Source organism: Calypte anna, chromosome 12 (genome assembly GCF_003957555.1).
Source record: "Calypte anna isolate BGI_N300 chromosome 12, bCalAnn1_v1.p, whole genome shotgun sequence".
Lineage (NCBI taxonomy): Eukaryota > Metazoa > Chordata > Aves > Apodiformes > Trochilidae > Calypte > Calypte anna.
The window spans coordinates 14,161,834-14,175,960 of record NC_044258.1 but is presented as its reverse complement, the minus strand read 5'-3'; the positions used below and the strand labels follow the sequence as shown (position 1 = coordinate 14,175,960).

At 46.2% G+C, this 14,127-nt stretch overlaps 1 protein-coding gene across 5 annotated transcripts in view; it reads left to right on the top strand.

Annotated features, from left to right (window-relative positions):
* The window catches only part of CADPS (calcium dependent secretion activator), a 203,624-nt gene that overhangs the window by 64,740 nt on the left and 124,757 nt on the right, over positions 1-14,127 (top strand). For all 5 annotated transcript variants that reach the window (XM_030458293.1, XM_030458292.1, XM_030458289.1 and 2 more), the window contains exons 4-6: positions 8,063-8,143; positions 12,345-12,581; positions 13,837-13,958. In XM_030458293.1, coding sequence (XP_030314153.1) covers positions 8,063-8,143; positions 12,345-12,581; positions 13,837-13,958 — 440 coding nt within the window. The remainder of the gene's footprint in view (positions 1-8,062; positions 8,144-12,344; positions 12,582-13,836; positions 13,959-14,127) is intronic.

The window sequence follows — 14,127 nt, the reverse complement described above, 5'->3', positions numbered from 1 at the left end:
TGAATCAGCAGGAATTGAGAAGCCAGTCCTGAGCACTTTTCAGTAAAAAGGAGCAAACTTGTAAAGGCGGCATGATGAGTTCCTGTGCAAGAGCCTTGCTCTGGCTCTGCCCATTGTGTAGACACTGTTGGAGATGTTCCCATGTCCTGTTCCATCACCTTTAATCCTGCTTGTGATGGCATCCTACAGCTGTGCTAGAGCAAGTCCTCATACAAGTTCCATTAGATCCAAAGGACAGAGCCCATTTTGAGTCATGTGGCATCTGTATTTACCATGAAGCTTTCAATCAAAAGGTGAGAATTCAAGAATATGTGAATCTTCCTTACATGGTTTTTGGGGTCAGTTAATTGCGGCTAATTCTATCAGTAAAAACTACTTGGAACTGAACAATAGTTTATTGTTGTATGTTGGAAATTTAGGTGATTCTCTTTCTGTTAACTGATGCGAAATTCAGCATTTGATAAGCTGAATGGAAACACAAGCAATCTGGATGTAGGGATCTATCTCAGGCTGCATCAACCAGCCAGGGCTTCAGTTTCTTTTGTAGTGCCATAGCTCAATAAATGCTGCCTGCATGCCTTCAAGCTTCCTTATGCAATGCCATAAGAAGAGGGTATTAAGGCACACTAAGAGGTCAGAGCTGCTGGGCTGCTTAATTTTTAAGCCTGTTCAGTGTCGTGCATCTTGCATGGATGATCTTGCAGAAGGATTTTCAGGGTTCAGAAGTTCTCTGGCCACAGATGGAGTGGGGCATGCCTTTTGCATGGAAGTGATCTGACATGCCTTTTTTTAGCAGCTTGCAACATCCTTTGCAAAGGCAGGCAGCACTTCTCCTTCCCCTCCTCATTTTGATGAATCTGTTTTTTCACTCATTTTCAATTTAGTATTACTCATAAATCTGCAGGTATCTTTGCACAACCTGCTGAAAAGCTGTGTGCTGGGTTTGCTTGTCTCAGCTTTCCAGGAAATCAGCTCAGCTTGTGGGATAAACAGCTTTCCAAAATACAGTGTTAAGGCTGAATTTAATTCAGAGGTAGATCTCAATCTCACAGGAGCTGTCCCAGCATCTGCCTGCAGATGTGATGGACAGGAGCAGGGGCAGCCGGGGCAGCTGGGGAAGTGCACAGATTTATTGCAGTGTTACAAGATATAGTGCTTGGGTGAGGAAAGGCCCCAGTACATCCTAGAGAATATTTTCACTGATGGTTCTAGCCCTACCCTCAGGTTTGTGAACCGTGAAATAAGATTTCTCTTGGACAGGGAAGCGTCAGCCCTTACTGAATTATCCAAGTCCTTCCTACTGTTTTAAATCTCCCCCATCAGGGCCTCCTGACTTCTCTCATGGCTGCAGTGGTTCATTAGGTAAGCCAGGAGCTTGCCAGGATAACAGGAGTGGGAACCCATCTGCAGCAAACAACCAAGAGCATGCAGCTGCAGCTGGAAGCAATGGAATTCCTGCAAAAGGGGCTGATCTTGCCTACACAGGAGCAAAATATTGTAGGCTTCTCTCCAGGAGAAGGGGGTTTATATAGCGCCCTGGAGGTGCTGGAGCCCTGGAGCAGTGTAAGGAGTCTCAGAATAGTGAGAAAGAAAAAGAAAATTTTGATGAAGTAAAAGGTATGGATCATAATTTTTTGAATCAAGGGGGAATTTGTGTTGTGCTGGTATTCTGCATGACTTTGAGCCTAGAAGACTGATCTGGGGGAGCCTGGCTGGCATTTCGAGCATCCTTGTGGTGCAGGAGGCAGCATGGGTCCTCCTGGGACATGAGGGGACAGTGCTGCAGTGCAGAGAGCAGGTGGCAAGGATGTGTCCTGACCATTACCTCCAGCTCTTCCAAAATCTTCACTCCAACCCCACAGGTGACAGCTACTGAGTCCACAGTGGGGCTATGCTTGTGCTACTGGTTTTGCTGGTGCAGGGAGGTGTGTAACACAGAGAATCTGTCCTCTCTTCCCCTCTCCCATTTCAGATCCCAAGGCAGCCAACAGTCCTTGGCTCGCAGTTTACTGCTCAGAGGATTAGTGTGTTGCCCAGGGCACTGGGGACTTACCCTACTGAGGCTGCTTGGCATCCTTTCTTTTCCCCATGTAAAGGGAGGTCAGCATCCCACCTGCAGTCGAGGCAGGGAGTATCCAGATCCTCCTCCTCTCTGCTTCAGAAACATGGGCAGAGGGCAGGGTCTGGAGGCTGCCTCCCTCCTTCTGCCCTTTTCCACTCGGAGAGAAGAACATTCACTGTCAGTGGGAAAAGGATGCTGCAGGTGGCTAATCCATGGTGGTGGCACAGGGTGTGTCTTAGGAAGTTGTGAGTGGTTCATGGTGCCACTCAGTCCTGTTTGATGCTGCCTTAGCTTCTAGAGCAGTGGGTTTGTGAGAAGAAACCGAGGGCTTCCATGTAATGAGTCATTTCAGTGGCCATGTGTTTCTTTCAGCTGGAACACGATGTGGTGCTGATACCACAAGTTGTGTGGATGCCTGGACTGACAGATGAATTATTAATTGATGGGGGGTTATGAATTTTTCAGTGTTTTCCCTCATTCTGCATCACAAAGTAAAACTACCTTTTATGAGACAAAGATCTCTCCTAAAGCCCTACATCAAAGCTGCAAATTGTCACCCGTATTGTGATCTTGTTCAGGCTTCACATGCAGCATGTTTGCTTTGAAATACTTAATCAACCATTTGCTGAGCTACATAACTCCCAGCGTGTCAAAGGACGCCTTGAGACTTCCTCTCTGAGGCTTTTGACACCTATAACTGTGCGTGACACAGGGCATTAATTTTTTTATTTTCTTGAGGTCTTAAGCCAGGCTAAGGAAGGATCTGAGTAGATCCTGGCTTTTGTCATTTTCCTTCACCAGAGGAAAATATTTCACAAAGTGGACTTTTCAGACTTCTCCCAGCTACTCAGTGGTGTGCTGGGAGAAAATTAAATTTGGAGCCCACCAAAGTGGCCCCAGCCAGGGTGGTCTTTGTTTGGTAGCAGCTTGTCTGTGCCCACCTCTGGCCGTGCCCATCCCTGGATCCTGACATTGCCATGGGACAAAACCAGCACAGACAGTGGCTGTGGGTTTCATGGAGATCTGGACTAAAAGCTTTCATTTCCAGGAGGTACAAGCCACATTTTTTTCTGTTCCCAATGCAGCATAAAGCAGGTTGCTGTAACTCAGCATTTGCACTGCCAGAGGATTTAAAATGTGGCTGTCCAGAACCCCATCATCATCATCATCAAATGGCTTCTCCTCTGCAGGATGTTGTGGCATAGGGTAGGATTCACCACAGTGTTGTAACCATTCTCAAAGGGAGGGGAGGACACTTTTAGACAGGCTTGTGCTTCAGGAGTGGGGATGCTGTGACACTGACTGCCCTTGCTGGGAAGCAGGGATCAACATCATCAGTGACTGGCAGGGAGGAATTAAACTGTTAACTGGTCCCGGTTGTTTCTGTCTGGGCCTGATGGCAATTATCCTGACAGAACTCTTCACGTCCATGGCGTGTGGTGTAAATGCCAGGGTGATCACTGAAGGTTGTATCTGTATGTTTCATCCTGTCATTATAAATCCTCATAGCTTACAACATTATTTCCAGCAGTGCTGTGCTCAGAGGGTAGATGTAAATCCTGTATGGGATTTAACTTGCCCATGCCTGTTGGAGGTATGTCCCATCAGTATGTCAGGAACAATACCTGGATCCACTCTTCTCTCCCCAAGGGGCTGAGTGCTGCATACTTGTGCCACCAGCATTGTCCCCAGGCTGGGCAGGTGAGCCCTGGCTGCACCCCTTTCTCTGGGACTGACACCCTGCTCAGTCCCCAGGGTTGATCTGAGGTGTTAAACTCTGAAGAATGGTGTTTGGCATCATGAAGAAGGGAAGAGGAGAGCAGCCTGCACAGCCCCAGCATCACGTGAGGAGCCAGGGCTGGTTTGGCTTCCAGCTGTGATAAACTGAAGCTGGAGCTTTAAATATATATCACATGACCCAACACTATGGGAATTTAAAGTCTCTCTTGACACTGTTAATGTCTTTGAACTGCCTCCAGCATTTCAGGGGTGAGTGGGGGTGATCCTGGCTTCGCATAGCTCAGGTTGGGCCATACTCAGGAGCTCTCTGAGACACCAGTCAGTCACTTAGGCATGGATTTGGTAGGTGCCTCTGCATCTTACTGCAGATCTTGTGACCTAATTAGGTTGTTTCATTTGCTTCTGCCTTGCAAAGATGGAGTGAGATTATCTTCCATCCTTCTGGGATAACATGAGGAGAAGTCTCAGAGTGAATTTGTTTCAGGATCATGGAAGCAAAGGGGTTTTCTGCAAACCAGCAGCTGGATCTTACATGGTTTAATACTGTCAAAATTGCATGATGAACATTTTTAACTTCTTTCTTTCATCTACTAGTGCCCATTAAATATAATCCCACATTAGCAACTTGTATGTAGAAAACCTCTCATTGGCAAGGTCTTTTGCTTTGCAGTTGAGTGGACTGCAGGGTTTAAAGCAGGCGCATCCCTCCAGTGCCTCCAGCGAGGGGCTGGCTGCGGTGCTGGAACATTTTGGGTTCCAGTCAGAATCTGATCTGCGTGATTTTGTTGTTTTGGGTTTTTTTATTGTTTTGCTTTAGCAACTGTTAAACAACCTCTGCTGGGCAAGCAGAGAGAACTGATGCTGTATGCGGGTAGATGTATGAAAACATCTAATTTACCAGCAGGCAGTTGGGTAATGATCAGTTGAGAACTGCAAATCATGTACGTCATATATTTGTGGCATGCTGAAGAAAAGCCCAGTGCATATGACAAATCACATACTGAAATTTGTAATACTTTTCACATTTAATTGACTGGGGCAGCCTTATGATTTATATCTTTGCTTTATTCATAGCTTGCCCATAACATAGTCATAATGCAGAACGAAACTAATTCAATTTCTCCTTTACTTTGTAAATCATTTTATGTATTTGGCTGTCAAGCATTTGAATACTAAGTGGGCATACATAGGACAGAAAATAAAGAGCTGATGGTCTAGTTAAGAAATTTATTTTTAATTATATTAGGGTATGTGTTGCCTTGCTTGGGTATTTGGTCCTGCTTCGATAACATGCCTTACATTTGGCCCTTGCCTTATTTCACAAGCAAACTATATTTTATGGGCACCAGTATTACTCTCTTAATGGCCCTATATAGTGTTATGACTGTGTAAAATGTACTCTGCTTGCTTTGATGGCAGCAGGAGCCCTGCCCAGGCTTAGGAGCAGAATGTGGCTGAACCCTGGAGCTGTGACTCTTGGTCACAAGAGCTGGGAGGACACGCAGGGACTGCAGGCAGGGGCTGCCTCATTTGTACCATTCTTTAGGTAACAGGAAGAAAATGTTACGTTGACTGCAACAGACTGTGATTGTGTTCCCAAAGATCAGTTTTTGCAATGGAGCTGTCATGCAGAGTCATTGGAAATACTGCCTGGAAATAAAAGGAATTTTTTTTTCCTTTGAATAGCAGGTTGCCTGGCTTGGCATCACTAATTAACCTTGGGAAGAACAGCCCTGAAAAGCAACACATTACTCACTTGACCATAACCAAGGAGGCTGCCAAGGGTGCTTGCTGCCTCCTAAGGAGAATAACCTTCTGCAGTCAGATGTTTCCTTGACACGTTTTTGAACACCTGTAGCATCACTGGAAAACATCTGCAAAACCAAAATAGTGCAGAAGGTGTAAGGCAGTTTGCAAGCTCATTATCATACCACAAAATGAGCTCTCCTCCACAGCAGCAGCCTTGATTTCTAAATTTAGCGCATGAGTTATTTTGGGTACAATGTGATTAATCTCAATTACTGTAGCTCAGATAGAATTCAAATAATGCCCCCTCTTTCAGAGTCGCAAAGAAATGGAAATTCGGGACTGTGCATTTCCTACCCGTAGAGAAGCAGCTCTGAGAGATGTCAGTGGGGATCAGTTGTGTGATGCACTTGTTCACGGAGAAACTGATGGGGGCAGCTGATCCCAAAAGGTGCTCCAGGGCTGTGTACTGCTTGTGGGATCAGTAACATGAAGGTGAAGGCAGCAGGTTATGTGGTGCAGCTGGCGGGAATGAAACTGGGCTGGCCACAGCAGAGATCACTGAAGCTTCAGTGGATTTGAAGTTTTCCTGCTTGAATTAAATCTGTAATGGAAAAACCAGTCAAAAAGATGCTTTCCCACAATCTCAGGCGTAATGAAGGTCAGCTCTCTGGAAAGCCATAGGTGGTGGAGCAGCATGCAAACACAGACTGCACACGAGCAGATCTGCCTGAGCATGTGCGAGAGGGGAGATGCAGGATGTGCAGGCAGACAGCTGAGAAGATGCCATGGAAAGCAGCAGTTCCAGGGGAAATCAGAGTATTTCAGCCCATCCAGGGAGGGTTTATGGGCAAGCTGGTCATTTTTCAGGCTGAGAATTGAAACTTTTGTCATTGCTGTACCTGTAACTTTCCAGACTGCAGTGCACCAGTTGAGTTTTTCTTTCGTCAAGCAGTTTGTCTCCAGAGGATGAAGCCAGGGAGGTGGTTAGCACAGCCCCAAGCCAGTGAATAAAGCTCGTTTATGTGTAGCAGTCAGTGGGAGAGCTGAACTACAGCAGCCTGTGGGAATTGCCTTTGTTTGGTAGCCAGAAGGGGCTGATCTTTTGCAAATGAAGGATGTGGTAGTGAGGCAGATGATGGCTTCTTCTCTCTGGTGACCAGTGATAGGACAAGAGGAAATGAGATAAAGCTCCACCAGGGTAGGTTCGGGTTGGATATTAGGAAAAACTTCTTCACAGAAAGAGTGGTGAGGCATTGGGACAGGCTGCCCAGGGAGGTGGTGGGGGCACCATCCCTGGAGGCATTCAAAAGACAGGTGGGTGAAGAGCTACAGTGGATGGTTCAGTGGTTAGGGGTTGTAGGGTTGTGGGGAGGGCTGGCCTCGATGATCTTAGAGGTCTTTTCCAACCTTGATGATTCCATGAGATGAAGGTGGCATTTGGGTGAAGGAGCCAGCCCTCTCATATGAAGTCACCTTTGCACAAGGAGGTGAATCAAAACTGTGAGGTTTTGCACCAGATTGAGCTTGGGTTTGTCCCTCCTGGGTAGAGTGGTGCTGTGGCCACCTTGTGCTTCTAAGCATTGTGCCGTGGCAGAATTACCCCAAAGGAGTCTGGAAAAGAGCTATAAACTTGCCACCTCATTACAGCAGCCATCAACTTCAGGAACTAGTTTGATTTGGGGCTTTTTCATTGTTCTGTAATTTATGTCTGTGTGTTCTCACTAAAAATAACAGATCTGCCCCAGGTCCTACCAACAGGAAACTGCTCGCAGCAATCACTGTGCCTCTTCCACATGTGCTGTAATTGCTTGCTTAACTGGCAGAAACAATATTTTACCCTTAGAAGACATTTCAGGGCTAGGCAGATGCCAAACACTGAACCACAGGGCTGTGAGCAGTGTTGCAAAAAAAAAAACCAAAAAACAAACCAAAGCAAAAAGAGCTGAAGGCTACAGGAAAACCAATTGCATGAATGAAGTGGTAGCACAGGGATGAAGCAATATGGGGGAAAAGGGAAAGAAAATAAGCAAATGCTGTGACTGTGTTTCTGCTGCGCCTTTTATCTTTTTCTGGGTGCCAAGTAGATGAAGTTGCTGTATGTCCTGCCCCAGTACAGCTGTCATTCCCAATCACCAGCAAAGTTGCAGCCTTCTGGAGGGCAACCTTCTATCCAGGGATTCAGATAGTCACCTGGCTTGCTCTGCCAGGCTGGTTCACAGGGCAAAGTGGGTATGAGACCTTGGGTGAGGATGCTCAGCCCAGGAGGCAGCTGGGCAGGCATCAAAACAGGGTCTGCAGAGCCCCTTGTCATGCTCATTCTGGAATGATGAACACTCTGTGTGCCCTTTGGGGGGGGCTCTGTCCCAGAGCAGAGTCCATCACAACTCCCTCTGTGCTATACTTGTTTGATAACAATACTTGATCAGCCTGAAGAACTGAACTGCTTGAAGAAGAAAGTGCTGGCTGCATTGGCTGATTTTTCACCTTGATTTGCCTTTTGTTTTTGTACAGCTGGACAACCCAGATGAGCAAGCAGCACAGATCAGACGTGAGTTGGATGGACGTCTTCAAATGGCAGAGCAAATTGCCAAGGTAAAAAAAAATAGTCTTCTGTATTAACAAGCTCTTCATATAGAGGCAGATAAGTAGTTTGCTGCAGCCCCTGGGTCCTGTCCTTCCCTTGCAGGTTTTTAGTCACTGGTTAAAAATGAACAGATTTTTAACTACAAACAAAACAACAAGTGCAGATGAAGCTGTTGAGATGGGTGTTTCTTGCAATGTCCTCATGAGCTGAAACAGTTCAGGTTCCTGCAAAATCCTTTGTGAATTCTCAGCAGTAGAGAAAAAAATTGTCCTGAAGTGCTCCAGCTAGATCTGCAAGTGCATATCTGAGCCCTCTTTGTCAAACTTACATAGCAGGCGGTGAAGAGGGCCATGGCATGTGAAAAGGAGCCTGGAATTACCCTAATGGGGTTTGTGCCATTTGCTGGGCTGCTGGGAGCCACTATTCCCTGCCTGTAGGTAGAGGTTGCCCCAGTAAAGGTACTTCAGATGTGCTGTCCCAACCATTTTCACACTTTGCAGAGCAGTCAAGGTAGCTTTGCTCCCCACAGACATCACTCATGTCTGGAGCAGAAGGCATAGGACATTGAAATGGTTTTCATAACTAAGCACTCAGCTAACCTCCCCAGAGACCCTTCTGAAAGCAGACATCTCCCCAGGAGGAAATCACACCCTCACACAACGTGAATTTACATGGCATCTGATGGACCACAGATGGAGAGAAGCCCTGGATGCTGTTGACATCAGTACGGCCAAGATTTTATTCTTGCCTTTAATCAGATGCTCTGAGTCACCAATAAAGCCCTAATGGGGCTGAAGTCATTGGGAATGATCTATCTGGCTGCTCTTGGTAATCAAGAAACCATTAGTAGAAGGAAAAGAAAAAGGTATAATCCAGGGAGATGTAGTTCAGGGTAGGGAGTTTCTTTTCAGCAGCAGTCCTCCTGGCCCTGAGCTGTGCCAAATGGTGGGGTTTTATGAGAAAGATCATCTCAGAGCTGGTTTTGACCACACTGAGATCCCTGGGTGTGAAAAGCAGAGCCATTGATTTATGGTCAGGCATTAGCAGGGATACTGGTAGTACTTGTGCAGTTACTCCTCAATTCTGCTGTTGCATATTTGAAGAGGAAGGTTGATTTTCCCCACTCCACTGATAAAAATAGTAAGTTGGCCAAGGACCACGTGTCCAAACAGTGGCACAGCAAAGCAGCAAACTGACTGCAGCTTCTTTGTTCAGCATTTGGCCCTTTACCTTTACACTGGCAGGAAGACCTATGGTGTTTTTTTTATTTGCAGCAAAATGTAGCCCCTTACACAAGATGCTGCAGCTCTGGTTCTGTGATGGGCAGCCAGACACTGGGTGCCAGAATGAGATTGCATGGTTTTGTTGTTTGATTTTCTCTTTATGGCGTGCAGGACAGCAAAATCCATGGCTCAGTAGCAGCCAGCAGAGGCTGCAGCATCATGAATTATTTTTTGTGAACGAGAATTTGCCGTTTCCATTCCTCCCTCAAGGATGCTGGAAACAAACCATGGCATTGCTGGCCCTATGAGACTCAGTCAGGGGAAAGTCCTCTACACAACCTGACATTTCCCTGTGCAGGATCCAGCCTTCAAAATACGGCTATGCAGCTTGGAGGGTGGTTTAGAATAAAAGGAACTTACCTGTGATCCAGTTGGCAGGTATTGATATTTAATCTCCTTCACATGACTGCTTCAGGCATTCTCTCCAGAATGAGAAACCTTGTTCTTTCAGACATATGAATACCATCATTTGGAGGCATCCAAATGACCTTTTGAATCTTTCTCTGTATCCTCCTTTCTGGGCAAGGCTACTTTCCCTCTGGCACAGAGCAGATTCACAATTCAGCTGAATTACAGGACAGTATTTCCAGTTTTATCTTCAATTTGCAGCTTTTAATGCAGGTTTGCTGCACAGGGAGACTTAATGTGGTCATGAAACCAATCCTGAGGTGGCCATCTTGGAGATTCCATGCTACAGGCAAGTTGGCACCTCATTAATTAAGGAATTCATGCTAGGATATTTGTACTTCAGAGGCAATGAAGACTCTGGAATCTGAGGAGAGCTGGGGTCACAGTGCTGCAGGACTGGTGGCTCTGCAAGCCCTCGTGTGACCCTGGACATGTCACAGCTTTCCTCAGCAACCAGGTCCTACATCTGGATACCAGGGCACAGCTCTGGATCTTTTTAACTCCTTGTGTGCCCAGGAGAGTGCACCCAGCACTGGTGCAGCATTAGGCAGGGTTCCCCCCTAAGCCTGACTCCATCCAAGCACACAAGCCCAGCCTTGGAGCCAGCCAGCCAGCCTGAGGATCATGCTCAAAGTCAAGCAGATGTTTTAAAACCAAATCTAGACAGGTTTTTCACTCTGCATGCTGTAGTTTTCCAGCAGCTAAATGGGGGAGCAGTGTTGCCAAGGCAGAGGTATATTTTCCTTTGTGGTAGCAAGTCCCCTGCTGTCCTGTGGTGCCTTTCCCCCCACCCAGTCCCCTGGCCTCAAGGGAAAGGAAGAGCACGTGTAGGAGCAACTAAATGAGACCTGGTGATGACACCAGAGCAGTGTGGTCCATCTGGTGCTAAACCCTGTCTGCTCTGCTGCTGGACCGAGCATTCCTCACAGTCTCTTCACAATGCTTCTCTCCACAGTTGTCCCCATTTCTGGTCCTTTTCCTGGGACAAGTACATGTGGAGGTGGCTGACACCCTTTCTTACTGTTGTTTGCATCCCTTGATTGTGTCTTCCTCTGGACTTCCAGCTCTATCTCCAGTCTGATGGGGCCACACCTGCATCTCTGCTTCTCCATCATCAGATCCATTCCCAGTTAAATTTTTATGTGTCCTTTCAGACTCTACCTGGGTTTAGCCTTAGTATGAGAAGTTGCTGCACTTCTAAAGAGCTTTGTGGGGGCAGTGCCAAAATTGCAGTCCTTGGAGGGACAGTTAGCAGCTGGCTGAAAAGCAATAATGTTTGAATATCATTCCTTCAGCAGTAGTTCTAAAAATCTACAAAACAGTTTTGTTTGTTTTTTCCTAGGGGTGGCTTGCAACTTATATAATGCATAGACAATAAACCAGACTGATGAGGTAATTTATCCTACACTAGGTCTCCAAGATTGAGACTGGAAACAGAAAACTAGATTTTAAGTGCTTGGTGTGGGTGCTGCTGTGAGCTGTGCTTTGCAGTGGGTAAACTGTTGAGGACTGATGCAAAAACTAGTGCAGTGGAGTATTTTTTTCAGCAGCCTGATGATAATCTTCTAGAATAAAAACATGACCTTGTTTCCTAGCATACATTTTACAGGCTGCTTTTTACAACATTATGAATTGCCACAAAGATACTTTACACATCAGCCTTGAGTCCCCTGCCTGCAGATGCTGCCTCACTGTTGTACACCTTGCACAATCTCTTGTAACTCACAGAGAGACGTTCAAACCTTGAGCAGATTCGAGGCATGGGCAGAGTTGTCAGAAGACATAGGGCTCAGACTGGTGATCCCAAGAGAGCTAGAGCATGGGCAGCAGTTCAAAGCTGAGAATACATGTTGGGGAGACTCACATTTTGCTCACACTGTCACCTTTGGTTTTAATGTTTAAATGTCCTGTTTAGAAGCAGCAGCACTGGAGGGTCTCACAGTGAAAGGCTGTCTTGTTGGAGGGAGACACAGGCTCTTGCAAGCAGTGGAAAGTAGGTTTTACCCTGTTTTCCAGTTGGGACCACAGGTTGCTGCTGGTTTTCCCTCCTTGGGCTCCTTTCACACCAAGAAAACTACTGGAGCAACTGCTCAGAAGTGTTTTTAAAGAGCTGGAACATTTGGGAGACTGGAAAACAAATCCTTAACTGTCAGCATCCTTTGAATCTGTAATAAAATGCTGTGTAGTCACAAAGTTCAGCTGGGATCTGGCCTGGAGCGTTTGTAGTTGTGAATAAATATATATGTAGAAGGTCATTTGCAGATTTAAAAAAATGAATCAAATGCAACTGTGTGCAAGAAAAAGTAAAGCTGGATAAGAACCAAATGTTAGTTCAATGGGAAGCTAACAATAATGTGTCTGCATTAGACAGGGGCAAGGTGTAATTTGTCATCTGGTTTGCGGAAGTTCCCTGCTCACAAACCTCTCTGCAGATGCTCCTGGGGGGATTCTCCCCATGCAGCAAGTGGTCTCTGATTGTCACAGCAGTAATTCCATTGTTTTTGTTTCCAAATCCAAGGAGCGCAAGTTTCCCAAGTTTGTGTCCAAAGAAATGGAAAACATGTACATTGAGGAGCTGAAGTCATCTGTCAATCTCCTGATGGCAAACTTAGAGAGCATGCCTGTGTCTAAAGGAGGCTCCGAGTTCAAGCTGCAGAAGCTGAAACGCAGCCACAACACCTCAATAATTGACATGGGAGAAGAAAACGAGAACCAGCTTTCCAAATCAGACGTCGTGTTGTCATTCTCCCTAGAGGTAAGCTTCACACACACAACAGAATTTGTGAGAATGAAGAGCAGGCAGCAGCCAGCTTTTGCTCAGGTCAGACTGAAGTCAGGTGGAGAGGGGCTGGTAGTCATCACTTTCTGATCTTCATGAGGAATGGCTCCTCTCAGAGGTAGCAGAAGCTTTGCCTGTGGTCAAAAGCTGTGTCCTTTCTGGTGTCTCCCATCTTGTTGTAACAAACTGCATGAGATAATCAACCTGGCATTCCCTGCTGATGGATATCTATCAGTGGATATCCATCAGTGCTGATAGATATCAAAAATCTGCATCATTAACTTGCCTCGTCATGCAGCTTCTTACTGAGTGTACCCCAGTACCGCTGAGCCCATCTTGTCCCTGAAACCAGTACAATAATGCAACACCAGAAACATCAGTGTGCTTAATTATTGTCTGTTAGAGGTGTCACTGTGTTTTCCTGCAAGCCCCACTTCCTCTTGGGACAACTGCTAAAAATTTACCAGGGTTTGAATGCACCAAACAGATTGGTTTGCAGTTTGTGTGGAAACACCCTGCTCTGCTGGTTTGCTCTTTGTGTTGGGCACTGACTTTCTGCTCAGCACTTTGTTTGAACAGCCCAGGGGAAGGCAGGGTGCTGCAGGGACCTGGTGTCATCTCCAGCACAGGCTGGCTCAGTCCTGGAACCAGTGTTGCTGCAGTAGCTGTTTTCAGCCAACTTAATTGTTCTGTGCAAATGTACTTGCAGCCTGGGCAAGGCATTTACTCCAAGGAATCACCAGCACACCCATGCAGAAGAGTTGTTGTCTGCCAGTCAGTGAGTTTATGTTACATTGTCAAAACAACTACCAGGATGGGGTAAAAAATGTAGGATGCATTAAAAACAGAAAATTCTATTTTTGTGTGGTTCCCTGTTTATTTCTCTTCCTAAGTGGTCTCTTGTTATATATATCATGCTAATGCAAAAGTTAACAATGCTGGTTGTCCAGTCTTAGAGTTTAACTCATTTGCATCAAAAGCATCTTTATAATATTCATTTCAGTTTTATTTTAAAATAGGGCTATGAATCCAGAGACAGTGCCTTCAGCAGCAAGATCAAATAAACCCTGACTTCTAAGTGTTCCTGAACAGAGGAGTAGGGAACTATCACAAAGCAGCAGACATCTCTGTTGCAAAAGCCTGTGCAAGCCTCAGTGACTGTGTTTTCAGTAGCAAAAGTGAGGTCTGAGGGAGGCTGCTTCCCTTACAGTCCTGTTTCTTTTCCCTGCAGGTTGTCATCATGGAAGTGCAGGGCCTGAAGTCTCTGGCCCCCAACCGCATTGTCTATTGCACCATGGAAGTGGAAGGTGGGGAGAAACTGCAGACTGACCAGGCTGAAGCCTCAAAGCCAACGTAAGTCTTGCTTTGCCTTTTTTTGCTCTCCCCACCATGGTCTTCCTCTGCCCCATCTCAGTGCTGCCAGGTCTTTGCAGCCAGCTCTGACTCCTGCATGGTGATGCCAAAGAGGACTCTGAGGAGCAGAAGAGGAACGTGGCCTTCCACCTATGCAGAGTGTCAGCCT